The sequence below is a fragment of the Syngnathus floridae genome, chromosome 13, assembly GCF_059516105.1.
Source record: "Syngnathus floridae isolate MCC-2025c chromosome 13, RoL_Sflo_1.0, whole genome shotgun sequence".
In the NCBI taxonomy this organism is placed as follows: domain Eukaryota; kingdom Metazoa; phylum Chordata; class Actinopteri; order Syngnathiformes; family Syngnathidae; genus Syngnathus; species Syngnathus floridae.
This window is the reverse complement of record NC_142425.1, coordinates 12690099-12703099: the sequence shown is the minus strand read 5'-3', so window position 1 is coordinate 12703099 and position 13001 is coordinate 12690099. Positions and strand designations below refer to the sequence as shown.

The 13001-nt window shown below is 48.3% G+C and overlaps 1 protein-coding gene across 1 annotated transcript in view; it reads right to left on the bottom strand.

Annotated features, from left to right (window-relative positions):
- The window catches only part of fryl (furry homolog, like), a 34331-nt gene that overhangs the window by 13504 nt on the left and 7826 nt on the right, over positions 1-13001 (bottom strand). Inside the window, 34 exon segments of the mRNA XM_088395082.1 lie at positions 4-88; positions 160-328; positions 400-540; positions 614-885; positions 972-1140; positions 1287-1386; positions 1456-1610; positions 1957-2067; positions 2165-2325; positions 2397-2569; positions 2661-2752; positions 2829-2886; positions 2951-3075; positions 3147-3357; positions 3429-3697; positions 3775-3861; positions 4006-4223; positions 4226-4497; positions 4573-4680; positions 4754-4886; positions 5010-5181; positions 5248-5334; positions 5414-5522; positions 5725-5828; positions 8003-8104; positions 8180-8278; positions 8350-8442; positions 9003-9171; positions 9253-9333; positions 9405-9484; positions 9987-10083; positions 10163-10302; positions 11081-11134; positions 11411-11619. Of these exon segments, the coding sequence (XP_088251208.1) occupies positions 4-88; positions 160-328; positions 400-540; positions 614-885; positions 972-1140; positions 1287-1386; positions 1456-1610; positions 1957-2067; positions 2165-2325; positions 2397-2569; positions 2661-2752; positions 2829-2886; positions 2951-3075; positions 3147-3357; positions 3429-3697; positions 3775-3861; positions 4006-4223; positions 4226-4497; positions 4573-4680; positions 4754-4886; positions 5010-5181; positions 5248-5334; positions 5414-5522; positions 5725-5828; positions 8003-8104; positions 8180-8278; positions 8350-8442; positions 9003-9171; positions 9253-9333; positions 9405-9484; positions 9987-10083; positions 10163-10302; positions 11081-11134; positions 11411-11619 (4705 nt within the window).

Below are 13001 nucleotides of genomic sequence, written 5' to 3'. Positions count from 1 at the left end.
CACCTGTCCTCCATGTTGGAATCTTTGCTCTTCCCGTCGTGATGAGCGTCGTGTCCCGGCACCATGGTGTTGCTGCTGGACGTGGTACCTACGGGCGAGACGTGACGTCATATGGCGTTGCCGATTTTTACGAATCGCGGCACTCGTCACGCGACTAACCCGAGGCGACCGAAGGGATCTTGTAGCTGGAGCTGATGCGGTAGAAGGGCGGGTTGTCCATGTGGGCGACGGCCGAGCTGACGGCGTCTGTCAACTCCAGCTCGCTCATCAACTCCTCCAGCAGCTGCATGGTCTTGTCTCGGCCCAGGTACACCACCACTCGCTTCACCTGCAGAGACGTGATGGGTGAGTGCTGGGCAGCGGGCGGGGCGTGCCCAAGATATGCAAAATGAAACTCACATAAGGCAGGAGGCTGGGCTCGCTGCTGACTCCGGACATGCTGATGAGGAAGTGCAGGATTATTTTGAGGTTCTTCGGCCAGCTGTCAGCTAAGGTGGTCCACACGTTCTCGATCTCGGACCAAGCAAACTCGTCCCCGTACTGCAAAGGAATAAGAAGTCAGCCTGTCCTGTCAGTTTTTTTTCCCTCACTGTATCAATTTTTTAAAACCCACCTTGGCCGTCATGAACATGAGGTTGTTGAGCACCATGGTGGTGGCCCGTGGCGAGCCCCATCCCTCCCCGTGCAGCCAGCGCCGGCTGTTGACCATCATAATGTCGCCGCCCTCTGGCACTTCTTCGTCCTCCTCGCTGCTGCCGGCGTCCTCTGGGCGCCGCGCGACGGGCTTGAAGTCCACCAGCTCCACGTTGTTCATCCAGGGCAGTAGGTAGTGCAACATCACCTGGCGACCGCCGGGGTGCGCCGTTTGGATTCGCTGGCTCACCTCTGCATAACCGGAGAAATGTTGGAAATCGGTTGAGAACAAATGAGAAACACAAGCAGCGATGGAATAAGAGCAGTACTGGTAAGACCTGCGAAGATGGGCAGCGTGAGTTCTGGGTACGTCCTGGCCAGCTCCTCGGAGAGCTGGTAGTACGACACAGAGTAGAGGTGCGGCAGGGGCGAGGGTGGCGTCAAGATGCCGTCCGTTCGAAGGATCTCCAATTTATGGGCGTAACGGAAAAACTTGGGTTCCAGGATCTGTGCATGTACAAATAATATATACATATATTTATTGGAAAACATAGTGAGACCTTCTCAATGTTCTATTATTCTTCCATCTATTATTACGTGACGTTAATTCACAATCAATTAACAAAAAAAAGAAACGCTGACGATACACTCACCTGTAACAGTTGCATGGCCACCTCGTAGATATCCCTCGAGGAGTCGGCGGCCTTGAACAGAATCAGGTTCAGCAGCACCACAGTGTCGAACTGATAATCCCTGAGAACAACAATTAGAGTCTAAGAAACAAAGCTAGCAGCGACAGCAAAGCAGCACGCCGTTTCGTACCTGTTATGAAAGACGTTGGCGATGGCCCGGAAGCAGCCGGCGGCCACGCGGCGGGAGCCCGTGTAGCAGCGGTCCACAGCCCAGAACATCAAGTTGCTCTGGTCCGGGTTCAACTCCAGCAGCAGCATCACCGCCTCACAGCCCAACTGGTGAACCTGAAGGAGTCCGTTGATTAGAAAATGGCTCAAACGAGAGAAACCTGTGAAGGTGCGCTGTACCTAAAACAACACTAGAGGGAGCTAGTTGCACATTAAGCGTGGCGTGACCTCAACCTTCTGGATTACGCCAAGCAAAACACACTGGCCCATTGACATAGCACCTATGTTATGCAGTTAGGAAGCATTATGTAACCACATTGCACTTCAGACCATTCTAATTATCCACCGAGTCAAAAAGTCACACCAGAGAATAGAAATCGGATCATCTCGCCTTTTCTAACTATTGTTCCTCCAATCTTGTTTATATGTAGACCCCACATTACGTTGAAGGATGCTGCTGTACCTTCTTATCCTGGGAATCCAGAATGTTGTCCAGCCACTTGTAGAGGTAACCATCAGAGGAGAGGCCGACGTTGTCAGCGACGGGGCCGCAGCACAACACAGCGGACATGGCCTGCAAGGGAGGAGGATTTCATCACATTCCAGCCTCTGTGTGTTGATAGTTTTGCGTCCTCTGGTTAGTCAGAGGACGAGACAAACAAGTGTCCTACTTTTAACGCGCAGTATTGATGGCGGTTGATCTGCATGTTGCGGTCGCTGTAGCGGTCCAGCGGCGTGAACATGATGCTGAAGGGCCCGGCCCAGTGGCTGAAGAGCATGAAGAGGCTGTGTCGCAGCGACTGTTGTGGGAAGATGCTCCGGCGCTGGTGGACTGCGAGTGACAAAAACGAGGACATTTACTTTTCTCGAACCGAATCAGCAGTTTAGGAGATTGAGGAATACCTGGGACATTCTGGATGATGTTTGCCACCAGCGCGCTGAAGTGACAACGGATGTCCTTCAGCGTATCCGAGTCCTTGTCGTTTTCCGCCTCCAGCAGCTGCCGGGTCAGGTCCACGTACTCTAGCAGCGTGTTGTTTAGAGAGTGACTGTCGCCATCTAAGCCCCCGCTAGCTCTGTGACAAGAGTGGGATCGAATTTGTTACGGGAATGTTATGGTCAGAACAAAAATTGGCAAGTTGCAAAAAACATTTTTAATTCCCGCACATTTGACTGACGACGCCGGCGTCAGCCAGAAGCTCAAAAATCCGGACCAGCTGGACCCTGAGGATGTCGCGGCGCCGGCGTCGCTTCACGTTCTGCGAAGCAAAAAGAGCATCGTCGTGTTTGATTTGGACTTCAGTGGCACTCGACTCCTTCAGATGTCAAACTTACTTCAGGTCTTCTTTCCAGAGCTTCTTTGATGATGGGATTGAGCTCCTCTAACAACTCTCTGTGGATGTAAAAGTTGCCCTATTAGCATGTGTGTTATTCACGAGTGAGTGAGGTGCTCATACCTGAAGGCCACAGGGTTGGTCCTGCCAAGTCCCAGCACGAGAGATTCTGTGATATCCATGTTCTCGGAGCGCATCATCGGAACAATGTGTTTGAACAGTGAGGAAGGGGATGGAGTGCCCACAATCTGGGAAGAGCGAGCAGAACATTGTTGAAGATAGGTGCGATTGGATTATTGGCTGGGGGCGTCCTCCTGACCTTGGAATCGTAGCTGTAGCCACTGTCCGGCGTTGACGCCAGCGTCTCGGACGGGGAACAGCGGACGGAGCCCGAGGCGGACGAGGAGGAGCACGCGAGCGACGAGGACGAGGAAGCCGAGCTGCAGCACAGGATCAGGTAATTCCGCCAGAGGCTGACGTAGGAGTCGCTGCTGCTCAGGCTGTTCACTTTCTTGGCGTTGATGGGGCTGCTACGGGAGGAAGAAACACAGGCGACGTTAAAAGTCGTCCAATCCCAAAGAGCGCCTTTGATTGAGCGTACTTGATATCGACTTGAGGGGAGAGCAGCTGCAGGCGGGTGTAGGCAAACATCCAGGCGTAGTTGAGAGCGGTGGGGCAATGCTTGGGCAGGTTCTCCTGGCGCAGGTAGCTGGACAAGCTGATGACCCAGGGGTCCTGGCCTTGCGTGACGTGCGCAAACACCCAGATGTGCGACGGGCTCACCACGTCGAACTGGTGGCTGATGGGAGACGAGCTCCATTCGGCCAGCGACTGGAGGTCGATGCCGCTGGGACAGTACAGCAGGTTGGTCTGGAAAGGCAGGAACATTTGAACCGGACATTTCTACACTTGCTGGCCATTTGTTCTTTCACGGCACATTTACATACCTGATCAGCACCAGTGAGATGAATGAAGCTCTCCAACACCGACGCACTCAGTCGATCCATGACATCTATCGCCAGCTCCTCATCACCCTAAAAGAGTGTTACCGAACTCAAATGACTGGAGGTTTAAGAGAGGTTCTCAAATTGGGCTCCTCGGGCGCACATCGGTCCACTAGCTGCAGGTTGGGGGTCCGTAAAATGCGATACGGTGATGATAACGATCATCTTTATTACCTTGCTAATGCCCAGGGCAGTGTGCAGTGCACGGACTTCCTTCAGGACGTTGACGGCCAGCCTGCGCGTGGCAGGGCGGCAGCTGCAGAGCACCACCATTGCCAAACCTTCTACCACATGAAGCACGCCCAGCAACGAACGCTCCAAACAAAGAGAATGGCTGCTGCTCGAACTCTGTGAAGATTGCGTTGGAGGGCATTTCGCAAAATGGACATTTTCATTTTATCCAAACCAAGCAGATTAACGTAACGCACCTGCACATCATGGCTCCTGTTGCTGCTTTGCGCCACCTGCCTCCACTGACTTATAAGCTGCAGGAGCATCTTGACCGAGTTGTCCAACAGCGTGGGGTGCACGTCCGTCACCTCGCGCATGATAAAGTAGACGAAACCCGAGAGTACATCCTCGCGCCACTCCGGGAAGTCCACCATGAGGGCTTGAAGGGAGGTGAAGGCCAAGCCGCGGAGCTCCTCGTCCATGTGGATGGTCAGCCTTGGGTGGAGAAGGTTGGCAGAAATTGAGGGGGAGCATATCGACGGTACCGCTGAGCTCAAAAAGAAGACATACTTGGCAAGGAGCTCGATGAGATCTTGTCTGCTCATGCCGTCCGGTATCAGTCGGGGAATGGCAGCGATGCAGGTGCGGAACAGATCGATCTTTGGTTTCCTTTCACCTCTGTCAACCAATCAAGCCACAGTTGAAATTGAAAGTACAACACGAGCGACACACTCAAGTGCGGAGAACATACGTGATCATATCCTCTGGCTCCTTGTTGGACATTTGGACGCTGGTCATGCTCATGGAACGTCCCACCTCCTTATCCAAGTGTCTCAGGATGTTATCCAAGGCCTTCCTCACTTGCGGGTAGTACAGGGACATGCCTGGAAGCGACAAAGGATCAAACGTTTAATATAGCTTTGAAACACGGTCACATCCCCCAGTTATAGGAGGGTGTGCAGACTTAAGCAACTCCCATGAAGTCTCTTCATACGACTCAAACGCACCTATGACCTTAGCCTCTTCGTCAGTGAGCGTGGTGTTGAGGAAGATCTTTTTAACGCGCAGGGTGTTCCCCGAGGGCATGATGATGCTGGTGGTGGGCATGGGGGGCTCACTGTCCTTCTGCTGCAGGCTGTTGGCAATCACCAGGAAGGCTCGCAGGCCGATATTCATCCTCTGGGAGGGAGATGACAAAACAACTCAAAATATATTGAAAAAAAAAATAAGTTAGTCACAGCTTACCTCGGGATTGATGGTGAAGGTTTTGTGAAACTTGCCCACGCATAGAAGGTCGTAGATGATCTCCTTCATGGCAAAGTCCAGTCTTTCCTAGCATACCGAGTCACACGAGACAATCAAGCAAAGGCAAAACGACTCGGAAAAAACAATCTGATCTTTCCAGGGCTACCTGAGCGATGAACTGGATGATTCGGACAAATATGTTGAGGGGCGTGTCCCGTGGCACCACGCTGCGGGAGCCTTTGGGGAAAAGTGCTGAAACGATGCTGAGTAGTCGACTAGGAGGAGGAAGAAAAAAAGAAAAAAGCGCCCGCTTTAACCTTCAGGACACAACGCTGCCTCCAAATACAACTGACAGGTTTGACATATAAGCATATATTCTTTATCCTCCGCAAAGAACGACTACTATTATTGTGTGGCCGCCTCCCCCCGGCACTTGCTCTTAATTTAAAGCAATAAAAAATAAATGTCAGAACTAACCTCTGCGTGACAGTGTTGCTCTCACACTTGATCCTGATAATGTACACCCACAGCAGCCTGTAAAGTGACTCCAGAGCCACTCGGGACATTTTGGGGTCTTTGTTCTGCCAAAGTAAAACACAGACACGCAAACTGAACAGCGGTTCACATTTAGGGCTTGGATTCACACGGCTGGCTCCAAATGGCAGAATCAATCAATTTGCATGTACATAATTTTATCCACTGCGCTAGTTAGTCATTAAATCCCCACGGTGCATTTAATCATTCTCACACCGCGATTCAAATACAAAACAAACAAGACCCCAAAGAAGAGTTTCCTCCATCGACTCAACAATGCGAACCAGCTCGAGGACAACAACTTTCCTCGTACTTTTCAACTCGGAAGTTATAGGAAAGCCCCTCGTAAGGCTTCGCCGGGGTCGGGCGGAGAGAGGCCAGACGCCACCGGGGCACCAAAGAACTCACCTGCAGCGTCTCAATCTGCTTTCGTATGCTGTTGTTAGACGGCATCTGGAGCAGGTGGAGGAGGAGGGGAGGGGGGGAGAATAAAATGACAGCAGGCAAAGAATGGAGGTTGGTGGGGAGAGTAAGCACAAAGACACATCAAACATGCGAGTTATAAACAAAAAAAAAATGAGAAGAGAACAAAACCTTACATGCTAATAAAAGATGCATGTAAAGTTAGCGATATTTGGCTTTTCAGGATGAACCTAACATGCACGATACTTCTACAGGTGAATTTAAACTTTTTTTTTTTCAAAAGTTTCAGATCACACGCATTCTCGGTTCATCCTGACACTCCAAAGTCAAATATCATTAACTGTGCAGTATGTCACATAATGTTAGAAGCTGTTAAAAATAAATACATCAAAATAATGCGTTGATGAGTCACATGAGCAGAGAACAGAAGACAGAGCGAAGGCGACGCCAACACGCACACGCATTCACACACAGGAAGCGAGAATTTCAGATACAGTGGAACATCCCAAAAGGAGGAAAAATTGAGGTTTTAAAAATGAAATTGTCTTTTTTTCCCCTATTGGCCATTGTTTCTTATGAGGCTTTAATTATTGTGTTGTGGACTTTTGAGGTTCCACTGTATGGTTAAAAAAGAAAGAAAAAGAAATTTGGGTTAAAAAGCAAACAAATCACCCAAAAATGGACAAGCTAGAAATGATTTCTGACCAAATTTGAGGCGTCCAAGTGCGGCCAACTGGACTGCGCCATGACGACAGGCAAATAGCAATTGCTTGCCACTGATAAGGGCGGTGGGAAGGCAATTACAACTCGGCCCGTGTGTTATTTTATACGCCGCTGTTGAGTTTTTGACAAATGAGCCCCTTGTTCTCCGTGAGATCCTTGTCTGGCGTTCCCAGCACAAGCAAAATGCCTCCCTCCATCCATTCCGGCATGCAAATACAATGGCCGCCCCAATGCTCTCATATTTTGGGCACAATGCGACACGTTGATGTATTGGGCAACAAAAAAAACGGACACTTTGCTCCTCGTAACAAACTTCACTTCTACTGAGGGGCCAATAATGAGAACAACAACAACTTGAAAATGATCCCAAATCCTGGACCAGAATTATTGCCCAAGGAGACTTATTGTTAATTCGGGGCCACCTAATAAAAAAAATTTAAAAAATCACAACAATGGTGCACAACTCACAACCACCAAATAATCGCCACAAGGATGAATCAATGTAAAGAGAGTCATTGAGTCGGATCATTCGGTGGGAGATTTGATTTCATTGATTTCCGTGGATTCATTCGCAGACCTGAGTAAGAAGAGCACTTGGAAATGAAGAAATAACATTTTAATATCATTTGGATTTGAAATTGTTCCTCTCAAGCTTTCTCATAATTGAAAAAAAAAAGATATTGAAAATCATTTTACATGTACTCGGCTAAATTTAGATGCTTGAAATCATACTTTGTTTTTCCTGCCCCCGGTGAACAAAGATTCTACTATCAGCCGACGCAAGCCAAGTGCTGTTCCTGCTCAGATCTGCAGAACATGATGATCTTCAAGCCGGCACCACGGGGCACACGGGTCGCGACAGAACCGCTTCTAATTCAATCAGCTGTTAGCCGTCACAACAATGAAAGCAAAACAGTCACACTGTTGGGTTCTCTCACTGAAAATACCAGCGCCGGGATTACGCAACACCAGTCATGAGGACTCCAAAGTCAATCGAGGCATTGTCCAGCCTGGTCCGTGGACTCGGTACAGTGTACGGATGGCGCAAACCTCAGAGAGAGAGAGGGGGGGTTACCTTGAGGTGCGAGAGGCAGTTCTGCAGGAAGATGTGCCAGTTGTTGAGGAAGAACTGTTTCTGGCTGACGCACAGTAAGCAGGTCACCAAGGGGTACAGGGCCTACAATGACGAAAAAAAACAACCAGCGTCAGACGAGAACTTTAATTTGAACATTTGGTGATTTGTGATATTGACCAAAGAGTGCTTCTTTCTGGAGCTAAGGTCAAAGGTGGTCTGGTACAGCTTCTCCACAAAGTTCTTCAGGCACGGCACGTTGACTTCATTCTTCACCGCCTGCGGGACAATAAAGAGCTACTTAGGCGAGGAAGGAGAACAAAGACGGCGAGGGAGCTGGCTTCACTCACGGCCGCAACTGGGATCAGAATCTCCACAAAGAGGCCGGCGAGGGCGTGTTTTATGTCCTTGTCCTTGACTTCCAGGAAGTACTGGGCACACTCCTACAAAAAAGACATTACGTTCAAGAAGTAATGGAGTGGAACGTGAGCCAGTCAAGGCTTACACATTTGTTCACAAATAAAAAACATCAATTCCCATGGTGGGAAAAGTGTTTTGTATTACGCGGTGTCCAATAAAACAATTTCATCGCTTTCAACTACACGCGAGGCCGTCGGAAACGAGGACATAAACCGGCGCGTGCGCTTCATTAAAGGCGCTTACGAGGCAACAAGTAATACTTTGCGGAGAGCTGATGGAATCTTCGAATGGAGGCACGCGCGGACTTCTTGGCAAAACCTCTGGCAGTTATTCACCGGGTTTTATGAGGCGCTACCGGCTTTGAACAGAGCGGTAAAGTCATAAAGAAAAAAAAACTTCACGTCTGGTGTGATTTAGCAAACATTCTTATCGGCCGATTGTTATGATGACAAATGTCGCGTCTTGCGTGTGGGAAGCAGACGGAGCGTTTATTCCGCCGCCTTGACATCTAGCTTAAGCTCCGCGAGCACTTTTGTCTTCACTCGGAGGACAAATTTGGCATTCCGGTAAGACTTTCCCTCACCTGCATGAAGAGAAAGGACGCCTCGAAATCCTCCACGGGGTACATTTTGACCCGGAAGAATTTCATGCCCATGATGAGACTGATGATGCACTGCACGATGTAGGGACTCTGCTCTTTTTTCCGGAGCTCATCCAGTTCAGTGTTGAACTTTTTCGTCACAGCTAAAAACCTTACGCACAAAAGATTAGATTTTGTGTGACTCTTGCTCACGTGTGAGAGAAAGAGAGATAAAAAAAAAAAAACGACTAACTTTGACTGCGTGAGAACTCCAATGACCTCCGCGTACAAGTCTGCGATGATGTGCACGTTGCCTGTGTTGGGGCCACAGTATCTGCAATGAAATAAAAGTCACGCAATTTAAAACAAAATATAACAAAAAATCAAAAATAATACTTGACTTACCCCTCTTTGTGTTTAAAGTGCTTAAATGCCAGGTTTAGAACTTCGTGTACTAAAGCGTCCGGCACTGGGTGAAGAGGAATCTGCGACAAACGCAAACAAATTACTCGCATTAGTCAGCAGTGATACTTTTTTTTTTTTTTTTTCTTCGCATTGCGACATTTCATTTCCTTCAGGAGCGGAGCCAAGGGCAAGTCGGAGCTGGTCTCCCTGGGGGGGGTGGGGGGGGGGGGGTCGGCTTTGGGAATGTTGCTTAAAAATGTGGATGGTCTCCTTTGGCCAAGCACCAAGGAAGGCTGCACATTGTGCAAGTGTTGATTTATTAGGAACCCCGCCCCCCCCTTCTCCGTGGGCAAAGGCCTCAATGACAACAGAACATTCCATAAAACAATCACGCTTTGAAATGAAGAGAAAAACTTTCGATGTACTATTCATAGATATAACTCATCATGAGGGACAATGTACAAGATTTTTATTTTTTTTGGGGGGGTGGTGACACTTCCTGCTTTACAGTAACCAAAGTAGAAGTGCTTTTTCTGGAAAACAATGGAAAATTCAAAGTAGCAAGAAGGGCGGGCAGCTCACCCGTTTGAGAACTTCCACCGACACCAGGCAAAACATGAAATCTATGGCTAAATCCCTCCTCTCCAGAAGGTAGTCTTTATCTCGGTGCTGCTCATCTCTGCAAAATCAAAAAAGATGGCATGAGAGAGAAATAGTGCACAAAAAAGAAAAGTGGCGAAGATTCTACAATGTGTCACCCTTTGGACTTTGTGCTGGAACGAGGCCTGTACTCGTACGACTCGTCTTCGGTGCCGCTTTGGCGCCGGTACCAGTCGAAGAGCGTACGCAGCAGGGAGGGCAAACAGTGTTCGGCTATGGAGCTCATAGAGCTTATTAACTGGAAAAGAGAGAGAGAGGGAAAGAAAAAAAAAGGGGGGGGGGGAATCACAATCCAAAATCAGATTTGTTAACCTCTGTGATGAGGAGTCTGACCCATATGGATTTTCTTAGGCCAGTCGCCAATACTTGTCAAAATAAAATTCCGATAACTAATTAATTTAAAAACAATTAATAAAATTCGTTTTTTTAAACACTTTAATTTTAACACTTTAATTGTACAATTGAGATAGTTTTTTTATTATATTATGTATTATAATCTGTCAGCGATTTAATATCAGCAATTTTAACAGACAGTGGAAAAACCTCGCGGGAGAAACTAAAACTCCAAACGCTTTTCATGTGACAACTAACACGCGACACAGTCAAACATTTTGGACGTGGCAGGCGGCGGTCAGCGGGCATGCAGGGCGTCGACCGTGGACGGCGGCCAGCGCAGTTACGCAAGTCACATGCCCGCCACTGCCCCTCGTGGCGCCAGGCAGCACGCACGCACACCCACACACACAAACAGACATACGCCAGCAGCGAGTGGCAGATTTAGTTGCGAGGATGACACAGCGCTTCCACCCTTGCTGACTTTCCCCTCGCCGTAAATTCTCCTCGTCGGCGGGGCGTTGTTGCGAACAAAGCTCTGCGGCGGGCCCCCATTGTACACACGACGGGCCGCTGAATGGGCCATTGATTGGCCGCGATTCAAATACTGCGCACAAGTGCAGTATGGAACTTGGCAGCGGGAGGTTGGCGAGGGGGGGGGGCGTTCACACTGCCGCACTGACCTGGTCAAACTGTGCATCCTCCCCTCTCTGGAGGGAGCGGGAAAGAGGTTTCTCCTGGGTGGGGGGAGGAAAAGATTCAAAAGTCAACAAGGTATGTAACAGAAATTTTTAATGAAATCATAAATATTTTCGACATATATATATAGTACAATAAACTTCAACGGTTTATTGAAATGATTTGATTTCAAAACGGAGAACGAGTCCCCTTTTATTAAAATTTGAAATCTTTCAGAGTGAGGGACAATCAGCGCCGCGTGTTAAGTATTAATCGATGCTCGTAAAGCTAACGAGCCTCCGCGGTGGCGGCGAGGTCGTTAAAATGACACTCACCAGCGGTTCGGCCATCACCATCTCGATCTTCTTCTCGGCCAGCACGGCGAACTCGGCGAACAGGCTCTTGATGACGAACTCCCCGGGCTTGAGCTCGGGGTCGATGGTGATAATGGACATGGCCGCGAAGTTGTGTTTTTCCCACAGGGGAGTCGTCGAGGCGGGGGCGCGCCGTCTACTCACGCTGCTGCTGCTGACCGGCGCGGAAGCTGCGGGACGAAAAGGCAAGGGGTCAGAGATCAGGGAAAGTCGAGATAGGTGTTTGTAAAATGTATCTCAGGAAGCTTTCAGGTCAACGATGGATGACATGGGACAAACACGACAATGGCGCAGGCTCGCACATGTGAGAATAGCAGCAATTTGCCTTTCAATAGGCTTGAGGAAAACGACGCTAAGCCTCATGAAAGGCGTTGTCACGCAGCCAGCTCACAGTCATAACTTCGAATGGTGCGTGTGAGAATTATGTGGCGCAACTTGCAGCCCGGGCCCGCAATGGCTGCCGAGTGCAGCCGAGCGGTCGGTCGTCTGGCGGCGGCGGCGACAACTACGCCTTTACATCATCTTCCCCTTACGAGAACAATCTGCTTCTTGGCCCAGGAGCATTCAGATGATGAAATGATTGTTGATGACAAGCGTGTGAAGTGCGCTATTCGGTCACAGTTTGTATACTAAATATGAGATTAAAAATGTGCAATGAATATCAGCCTATGTTATCTTATTTTTGTCCACGTTTTGGCTTATTTTAGCAAATTCTTTTGTTGGATTTTTTTTATTTTAGGCTACATTTTTAGCAGCTATATTCAGTTTTTGCCCATATTTTTATAATATATCATCTGGGGGTTTTTTTCCTCAAGTTTTTAATCTGTTTTTGTCAAGTTTGTCACTTATTGTCATAATTTTGCTCAAGTTCTTCTAAAAATGTTTTTTTAGGTTTATGACTGTTGTTTTTTTTACCACCTTTTTTTCAGTTTTGTCATATTTTTGTCATTTTCCAGATTGGTCAGGTTTTTTCTCAGCCGTGTGTTTATTTACAATAAAGATTTCATCAACATGGAAAGCGACTATTTATAACCGAGGCCACACAAATTTGGTCGGCTTGACCATTGACCACTAATTATACAAATCAAAATTTTAAAATGACTCTGGAGAAGACAGTCATGGATGGAGAAAGTCCAAAATGTAACCATAACCAATTGCGACATCACATTTGGCTTGTTCAGAGAGAGAGACGAACAAAATAAACAGCTCACAAAGGATTTCCTTAGAACACTTTCCACAATTTGTCTCGGCTAAAATATTTTCTTGGGAATTTCTTGGTATGTTGAGCACATTGCGTCGCTGTGTAGTATGTGGCGGTCATGTTGTCCTGCAACACAGAGAGCCTTTCAAGCCATTCTTGTCTTTGTTTACGATGATGTCACGCACTCGGCTTGCCTCTCCCCCTAATAACCAATCAACGCCGTGGGCATCCTAATCTTCTTTCTCCTGCTTCAGACCAGCTGGAGCGTTGCACACAAAAGTGCTAATGCTGCACTTGTCAACAACAACAACAAAGTAGAAAGACAACATAAACATAACACACACTAGTGGC